Source organism: Echiichthys vipera (assembly GCF_963691815.1).
Source record: "Echiichthys vipera genome assembly, chromosome: 3".
NCBI classification, from domain to species: domain Eukaryota; kingdom Metazoa; phylum Chordata; class Actinopteri; order Perciformes; family Trachinidae; genus Echiichthys; species Echiichthys vipera.
This window is the reverse complement of record NC_139828.1, coordinates 19,789,441-19,799,225: the sequence shown is the minus strand read 5'-3', so window position 1 is coordinate 19,799,225 and position 9,785 is coordinate 19,789,441. Positions and strand designations below refer to the sequence as shown.

General features: G+C 41.4%; 1 protein-coding gene across 1 annotated transcript in view; it reads left to right on the top strand.

Moving 5' to 3' along the window:
* The first annotated feature begins 7,446 nt into the window (after positions 1–7,446).
* The window catches only part of pde4cb (phosphodiesterase 4C, cAMP-specific b), a 46,612-nt gene continuing 44,273 nt past the window's right edge, over positions 7,447–9,785 (top strand). The window contains exon 1 of the mRNA XM_083911050.1: positions 7,447–8,366. Within this exon, the coding sequence (XP_083767176.1) occupies positions 8,290–8,366 (77 nt within the window). The 5' untranslated portion in view covers positions 7,447–8,289. The remainder of the gene's footprint in view (positions 8,367–9,785) is intronic.

The window sequence follows — 9,785 nt, the reverse complement described above, 5'->3', positions numbered from 1 at the left end:
TTTATTAAAAGAGTGTTTTAAAAGACTTACCTACATCTCGATGGCTCATTGGATCTATATTCATGCCAAAAAAGAGCATGGGGTCCATTTTTGCCGTACTTACATTTTGATGTTGTTGAAACCTCACTTTGCTTGTTGCACATAGTTTACAGTCACAGTGCACTATGAATAGAGGAAACGGGCAACGAGAGAAAAACCTGTCCGCGGGAGCTAAGAAGTAACATTACAACAGTTAAATCCTTATTAGTATTTGAAGATTGGATAACCAGTTCTTACTTACATTATCGCCAAGAAGTATTGATGTGTATAAGAGAGGAGTGTGCAATGGGCAGTGCTGCTACATATAAAATAGCGTTCTAACTTTTAGGGGCGTCCTTCACATACATTGAGCTGCAGACACTCAAAATTCCCTTTTAGAACAACGCTCAGTAATAAATGGGCAGATTTTTTAAATGACACCAGTAATGCCTTGGAGAAGACATAATAGAAAATACTATTGATAAATCTTTACAGGGAAAAGGCTGAATTTAATGGTTGGGCTGAAAAGCTACATTTCTTGTACAAACTTGCTGGTGAAAGTACGAGTTGTTCCGCCCTTCTTCCCTTCCACCTAGATGAACTATCATCATACGTCATAAGGCTGCCGGCACACACAGTACTGTATTTAGTCTGAACTGCACTTACCTCTGAGCTGAGCACAGAATCAGTGCTAGGTGCTCATCTCAGTGGTGATACATTATGTGCCTTGTATGCACAAAGGTTTTTCTTGAAAAACCATATCAATACATACATTGTACACAACATAGAGGTTTAGAAACCATGGTGATGCTTCCCTGTGGCTCAACAACATTGCTATTTTCTTTAGTAGGAAATAGTCACTTACTGCTGGCTACTCCCCATGCCTCACTCATTTAAAACATCTTGAGAATCACTGGAAGCCTACAAAAAAGATGCAGTTATTGTGAAGAGGGTGCATACTACATGTGTTATCTTCCATCTGTTATGCAATGTCTGTAGGTTTGGTCCACTTTCTTCATATGTTTTTGTTTCTGTTTTGTTGCCTACTTCTAGATCCACTTGCATCCAAATAAATCCCCAAACTTATTTCTCCTCCCGTGAAAGCGTGGGTCTCTGTCATCTCCTTCACTGCATCACAACAAAGCACCTGAAGGGTCATTCATTATAGAAGCTGCTGAAAACACACACACACACACGCACACACGCACACACGCACACACACACAGACACACACACACACACACACGCACACACACACACACACACACACACACACACACACACACACACACACACACACACACACACACACACACACACACACACACACACACACACACACACTTTAGAAGGAAATCTCTTTTTCATTAAAAAACACACCCTTGAGAGCGAAGCTTAAAAAGGAGCTTCTGCTGGCTTATGAAGAGAGACGTGGGACACACAGATGAAATTATATTTATGTAGTTTGGTTGTTTCCTTCCCTTTTTATTAAAAGTCCTTTGTTGAGCATGTAATGTGATGCAGTTACACCAACAGATGCTGGATTTTAATAAATAAAGCTTTTCAGGTATCTTAACCCGAGTCTGTTTGTGTTAGCCAAACCAGCACTGCTTGTGTGTGTTTGATCTTGTGCTGATGGTGGGAGGAGGAAGGGTATGTAACTCAGTCCACATATCCCAGCATTAGTCAGATTAAGAAATGGCACGGGATTCAGCTCCTCTTTTCTCTCATTATGGCAACAGTTTAAATCCACTTTGCCCACGCAGTCTGCATTTTTTTGTGTTTTGAAATATTTTATCCCACTCGGAGAACCCCTCATTCAATCACAGGCATAATGGTAGACTGTGTCAGCAGATGATGTCGACTGTTTGCAGGTCGAGAGGTTGAAAAAGCCCTGGGGCCTCATATGCTGGAGTTTCCTGGGTCCAGATCTTAGACCACAGAGTTGACTGATTCGTCTGGCATCATGAGCTCAAACTTTTCTCAGTAGAAAGTGCATTCGAGCCAATGAGCTTTGAGGTGACGATAAGGCAATCGGCACCATGGGCTGTGTGTTTCAAAGTTAGTTAAATGTGCTAACTCCATAGGCTTTGCTGTAGCCTTCACCGTTACTACCACACAGTCTATGGCTGCTACTGTTGCAGCTGTAAAACGGTGGATAAATGGCTTTGAGCGTCACAACCTCCGCGAAATACGTAATTTCACTGTCAGAATCTGAACTATTCGGTTTGATAACATGTTGGAAATCTATGATTTGATGTTTTGTTACCCTGAGGTTATGTCCTGCTGTTCATATTTGTGTACTTGTTTGCATCAGTGTGTGTTTTCTGCGTGTTTGTGCATGGGCATCATCTACTGGTCACATTTGGCAGTGCTGCATACAACAGCTGTGTTTTTGTTAGTGAGCTCATTGCAGTGACCCCTCCTGAATTAAATCAGTACTTTGGCAGTCAGCCCTGCAGGCCAAAGAACCCTTCTATCTCATCATTTTAATGCATTAGATTTAGATATTAGATTTTCCTTTAACACTCGGATAAGCTCAGGGCGGCGTGTTGAACGCATTAAAACAGCTTCTTTAACCACTAATATTGTGGTAAATAACACCAAACCTCTGCAGTAGCATGATAAGAGTCTCTACACATTAACAGAAGCACCAACAACATATGGCTTATTTGATTTATATTCATGCCAAAAAAGAGCATGGGGTCCATTTATGCCGGAATTACACTTTAATGTTGTTGAAACCTCACTTTGCTTGTTGCACATAGTTTACAGTCACAGGAAACGGGCAACAAGAGAAAAACCTGCAACTTGTATTTATAGCATGCAGCTTATCAAAGGAAATGTTTAAGTACAAGCAGATTTAGGACTTTGTGTGTCTTGGCTGAATTCACAAGGTTTTGTTTTGGGTAGAGGAGGTTTGGGTCAAAGATGAAACTCTGCTTGATCTGTTTTTCCATCTTCCCTCAGCCCCGTTGGGAACACAGCAACTATTCACTTGAGATATGACTAAAAGTTTAAGTGACATTTCCGGGGTTCCTGTTATCCTTTATCTCAAGCAGGCTCTGTTTTTAGACAGAGAGGGGCCCCACTGACCAGCATAGTGAAAATCTATCCAGGCTGCAACCTCTCAATGCAAAACAACTCTGTCATGTGTCTGCTGAGGCAGAGCTGTAATCGCTGCTTAATGTTTGTGCACTGATGACCTGAGGAAGGAAACAGATGTAAACTGGTGAGCTTTGCGGTTGCCAGTTTACTCCTGCATGAAAGGAGTGCTGGACACAGCCAGTTCAGCCATGGTACAAGCTAACAACGCTATAATTCAGGCCTGGCCATATTTAGGCAGGGCTCAGTGCTATGTAAACAGAGCTTACTGCTGAGGGGAGGGCTCACTCCAGCACGCGGGTCCGTGTCCATCAACAGTTCTTGCACATAGCTCTGTTGAGAAAGGTAATGCTCAAGCTGTAAATGATTGGACCTGAAGAATTCAGAGACCCCCACAAGTGTTTCTGAGTATGTAGTGCATCATTACAAGACAGACTTCAGAGTTGTTTTATGAATGATTTTGCTTGAAGAATGCTGCTGCTGCTGCTGGACTAGCTGTCAAGACGGCAAGGGATGCACAGAAGATTAGTGTAAGAGACCAGGTTTTGTTGAACCCTTACGCAGCAGCATGAGTGAGGCACGCTTGGAAAGCTCAGGGGAGCCCAGTGGCTTCCCACTCAGCAGCACTCAGCCCATCAAGCTGAAACCAAAGTCGACGTCTGGATCGCCCTATGGATCCCCGGGGATGTCCCCCTGCAACTCTCCCCGAGACTCACCCCGACACTCTCCTCTGCTGTTCCGAAAGCTCCTCATGAACCGTAGCATCGCCCTGCAGAGGCGCTTCACCTTGGCACACACACCCAGGTAGTATTACCAATTAGAAGCCTTTGGCATGGATATTACGTGGTCAGAATTTAGTCTAATGATGTTTTAGTACGTGGATAAAATAGATTAATTTTGAAGGTTGAGATTCAGAGGTCTCAGGTTGTTTCAGGCACTGATAGGTAAAGGGCATGTCTTAGCACTATAAAAGCAGCTTTTTTGCGGTGTCATTATGTTTGTCATGGGTTTACTGCGGCAAAAGAAGCCCCATTGTCTGATGAGGAGGTAACTGTGGGAAACCATGATTTTGTTGACGTCGAAACCGGTGTCGTCTCAATGGACCTCATTGTTTTTTGCAATGAAAGAGAGTGTCTTGTTTTGTGCCTATGCCTAAGGTGTACAGCGCCGCGTTCAGCTGGTCTTACAGGTCAGAAAGTGAGAAGCAAGGATCTTATTGGATCTGGACTGCTTGTCTCTGACCTGAAGTTTGAAGAAGATAAGGAGGTCAGAGGGATTACGGACACCACAGTTAACACAAGGCTGGTGCTTAATGCTGCGCCATTTCTTCCTCATGACTGAAAACAAACAGCAACAACGTGTATTTTACATCAGAACTGATCAAGCTGATAACATTTTGTTGCAACAATGCTTTAGTTGGCTTTTCATGTCTTTGGATATAAGCAGAAAATGTATAGACCTGTTTAATAGAATTACATTGCTGGGCAATAGCCTTTGTCTTCTTGTCTGCTGATGTTATTCACATTCACTGCAACAGAAATCAAACTTTTAGAATGGTTATGTTTACAACTTTGAAAAGGTCTATAGCGATATGTAGACATTATTAGTCATTTCAGAACAGAACAGCATGTTATGCGTGGCTTTATGACCTCATTTTCTGATTTCTAAAGCAGAAATAAGGCCATGGCAGTGTGAGAATAAGCTGGTGGGTAGTGACGTATGGAGTAGATTTTCCATGTACGCAACTTGACCTGTGGGTCATTTGAGGAAACTCATGCATGGAAGCAAAATCACTGTACTGTCTAAAGCCCTCAGTTTTTTCGTCTTGTTTGTTAATACAAGGTAAAAGATATTGTTAGGGTCATGAACGTACAAGTTTGAAAGTATACTAAACTATACTATACACCCAAGTGTAGACTGGTGTTTGAATTTAAACACCTGTAGAAAACTATTTAATGAGCTTTAACAAGCTTTTTCAAGCTACTTTTTTAAAGTAACGTGCCCAACATTGCATAACACACAGTCCACACATGCTGCCAGCAGCCTGCATATCCTCAGCCAATATTACTAATAATAATTAATAATAACATCAATATTAGCCACTCTGTTTTAACAATGAAGTTGAACAGTGAATGGGATCTAAGATGATTGCTGTGATATCAGTGAGGGGCAGTGTAACGTATGTGTTGCAGCTCAGTTAGAGTCGTCATCCTGCGGTGTCCAGAGAATGAGGCACTGAAGGATTTCACTCAGTGTTGGAAATAAGATGTTTAGATTTTTCTTGTTCTTTTAATTTAGTGTATTTACTTAGAACGGTGAACACTGAAACTACTTAGTGGGTGCCCTACTTCACATTTTAATAGACAATCAGAATCAAGCATTCACTCAGAACATGGTATAATGCCAGTTAAACTGCACCTTGATGATTTATCTAATCTACAGATGTAGAGGTTTTTTTTTCCTGAGGTTGGATTTTGCTTGGGGAAGCAGTAAAAAAAAACTAGATTGAAACCTAAAGCTTTCCGGGGGAGGGCATATGATGTCATCATTAAAGATGACACAAACAAATATTTTACAGACTTTATTTCAAGCACATCATTTTCACAGTTTTGTCTTTGTGAGATCTCACTGCTGTCTCCTGTAGGTTAAAACATTATTGCTCTGAATCTGTTGGCGGGTTTGAGTTAGAGGGTGTGTATGGCAGGGGTGTGATCTCACCTCTACTCAATAGTCTATTGGCTGAAGCACTAGCCTGCCTAGCTTCTGACTTACCATGGTGATATGTGTGAAAAGTTAATGAGAGTAGAGACGTTGTGAAATTTATCTTCACACCCCTGTGTTCTACTACCTCTCACACTCAGTTAGGTTGTCCTTCCTTCGTTTTATCATTTAGAGTTTAAAAAGTAGGCCTGTGGTTCCACCATGATCTTAATTAACTTGTGTATGTTCAGACACTTTTATATATTATGTCAGCATTTGATATTGTGCCAATATTTATTCTCAAGTACTATATGTACATATACATTTAGCGTTTAGACTGAAGCGTAGATGTTTGAATGGAACTGGAAAAAAGGCAGAACATTCTCCCGTTCCAGTGTCTCAGAAGCAACGGTTTTTTTTGTTTGTTTCTCCTTTGTCATTTTTAACGGTAGGAATGCACCGATTTAACGCCAGAACATTGTTATCGGGCGATTTTCGTCTCATTAGCTCCCATCAGCCTATCGGCAAGTCAGCTGGCATTTACCAGTGGCAGTGGTGGCTGTTTATGTTATTTTTCTGCAGTCGGTCTGGGACAATAGTCTGCTAGCATATGCTGCTGCTGCTGCTGCTGCTGCTGCTGCTGCTGCTGCTGCTGCTGCTGCTGCTGGTACGACATAAGAGGTCAAAGGTTGCTGTGCGTATGTGTGGTTTGTTTACAGTGAAAGAAAATGCCGGCCATGTGGGAGTATTTCACTGTTTTGGAGAAACATCAGTGACGTAAAACAGCACCAGTAAGACTCAGTCCTTGATAACCACAGCGTTTGAAAAAAGGGAGAAGATTCCATTTCTTGTGAAAGAAGGAAACATGAAAGGTTGTTTCATAAATTACAGTTGAAGTATGATTGAATTTGTGCTCACTCAAGTGATGATGAAACATTTATTTTAAAGACGTCTTCTGTTCCCTGACACAAAAGAGTGGGTAAATATATATAACTACAAAAAATCAGTTTTGACTCTTGGCCAAGTTGTTATTTTAAGTGTTGGTGTCGGCTCATAATCGTTGCGTCCCTAATGAACGGAATATTTTAAGGTTTAGGAGTGCTAATGGAACAAAATAAGACATTTAAAGACATTATCTCAGACTCTGAGTGTTCAGTGAAGTTGTAATGCAAATTTTAAATAGTTTTAGTCAATAAACCTATCTTTAATTGAAATCATTTTAATCCATATGTATACCATTATGTGACAGTAAAACTCTCATAAAACTTTTGTTTGTTTGTTTACTTTTTGTAAATGTGAGATTATGTTTGTGTGGTACTTTGGTGTAACAGGTTTTTCCCTCCTCCCCGCCCTTGCCGCCCTGCCCAGCACCAACTCTAACAATATCCCCCTGTAATTATGCAGCTGCAGGGCAGCGGGAGGAGGGTGTCAGGTCAGGCGGCCCGTTGATCTCACGTGTCAGCGAAGGCTGAGCCAAGCCAGCTCTGCCAGACAGTAAAAACACCCTCTAGCCACACACCAAGTTCAGTTCTCCTTTTGACAAGTTGGAACATACAAAAATGTTTCTAACTGTCTAAATGTAGGAGTATTTTCAGTCTCTTAAAGCTCAGGAAGAATCAACACTCAACGCTTTGGCTATGGCTTAGATATATGAAATGGTTGCTTAAAAGAAGATTAACTAGTCTTTAACTTGATACCAAAGCATTTAAGTTGGATATGCTGTACAAAACCAATTCCCCGACAGCTCCTGAGGACTCGGTGGGCTGTCCTCAGCGACCTCAGGGGACTCCGCATGCTCTCACACTGCTGGAGGAAGAGGTCAACCCTCGCTGACGCTACCCTGCCATATCATCTCTCACAGCAACAACTCAACGCTTCCCCTTTCTTACAAACAGAGTGACTGCCAGAAGTAGAGTTACAAAGCTACTTTGAAAGTTTTTGTACTTCTCTCCAGATCTTCTGCACAATTTGGAGCTGTGCTATTTAAGACCCTTTCAGGAAGGTTGTCAAGTCACATCTGGGATTTTACAACAACAACAAATCAATAAGAGAGGAGAGACATCTATGGAAAGTCCGTCGATGTGAGTCTTCAGTCACAACAGCCTCCTCTCTGCTTCTTCCTTCTTGAGTGACTAATAGAATATCACACTCCAGTCAGCCTTGTTGAGGCTTGCCTGCGACTTCCGTGGACGAACTCTGCAACATTCCTCGATGGTTTCTCCTGCATCCTGAGGCACTGACGATAAATCAGATCCGTCCAGTTTTGTTTTCGTTTCTCACCTAGGATCGTCCTCTGTTTTGGTAAATCACCGTGCAAAACCTCATGGAGTCAATCCAGAAGCCCCCAGTGGTCATGGAAGAAAAATAACTGAGTTGTAAAGTTCAAGAATCCACAAGAGGCCCAGGTCAGATGTTGAGGTTTTTTTCTTTACAGCCCAGATTGTCTCGTATGAGTCAGAAGGGACAATGAACAAAGACCTCCGATTTGGAAGGAAAGGGACGCCGACTGGTTTCGGTCACGGTCGGAGACACTCGTGCTTGGGGTATGTTCCTAGACTATCATCCTACTTCTTTTTATAAAAGGGAGAGTTTATACGTGCTGTAGAGTACAGCTACATGGCTCATTGTACGAATGATAGTTTCAGCATTAGACAAGGTGACTGAACATACATACAACGTACATTCAGTGATTTTACTGTTTGTGTTGATAGTACATGCAGGGTTTTATTAGGAGTGACTTTTATGGTCTAATTTGAATTGTGACAGAGAGAACTGGAGAGAGGCGTGATAACTGTATAGTCATCTCCCTGATATCATAAAAATAAATTACATTTGCAATGTGCGCACAGACTAATAATGTGATGTTTACAATAATACTAAAGAAAATATATATATTTAGTTTTAACTGCAGGTTTTGGTGCCAGCCTAATCAAAGAGCAATTGATTTTGTGCTTAAGGTGCACCGGCTTTTGCAAAGAAATTCACTGATGCACCTAAAACAAGGGTGCCACTATACATTTTCTTTTCTCCATTTGCATTTGCATTATATAGATGGCTGGTAGAGGTGGGACAGATTCACATGTTTATGACTTGCAAACGTGTATAATTGAACAGTTAGGCTGATGAAGTTTAAAAATACTGTCAAATGACAATGTGGATTTGTAAAAAATGGGTTTGTGGTTGAAACAGAGCAGAATTACAGCTGAAAACACAGAGAATGATGAAGATCCTCAATGAAGCAAAAGCCCATGTTTCTCACTAAATTGTTAGTAGAACTTATCAAGAAGATACAGTTCAGTGCAACTTGAGTGCCGTCTGAGCATGTTGTTATCACCATGATAGCAAAAAAATTGGTTTACCATGAATTTAGTGATGGATGGATGAAGCAACATTTAAGTGTTTTTGGCTTAAAACGTTGTTTAGTGAATCAGGCACTAATGGTGCAGCTCGGTGTTGTACCTCTTTATATAAGCTTTTTTTCTAAAAAAGTTTTGCGCTGTTCAGCGGGTACTTGGGTAAAAAAAATATTTCAAAGGGGCTACATTATTGCAAACAGTTTGAGAACTGTTGTGTAGTGGGATGTGTGTTGCTCAGCACCCTGAACATTGAGGCCAGTTTGTGACTTGGTGGTTCTTGATCTGCACTGTTTTTTTATATACGCTGGCATTTTACCCAACAGCTTCTGAGGGGAAACAAATGTTGTTTGTGGTAAGTTTCATTCAACAGACTTCCTGTTTTTGCTGAAAGTCTCCCAGAGTCATCTTTCAGCACGATGACCCTGAGACAAATGCTGCTGACGGAGCGCAGAGCACTGAAGTGAGCTGTAGAGCTTCTGGAGATGTTTGTGCTCCAGCAGTTTGAGGGCACATGCACATGCAGCACAGTTTACTTTTTTTATTGTGCATGTTCCTCATTTTGTGAATAATGCCTTTTTCTCTGGTCCTGTTTTCCCTTGATTTTAA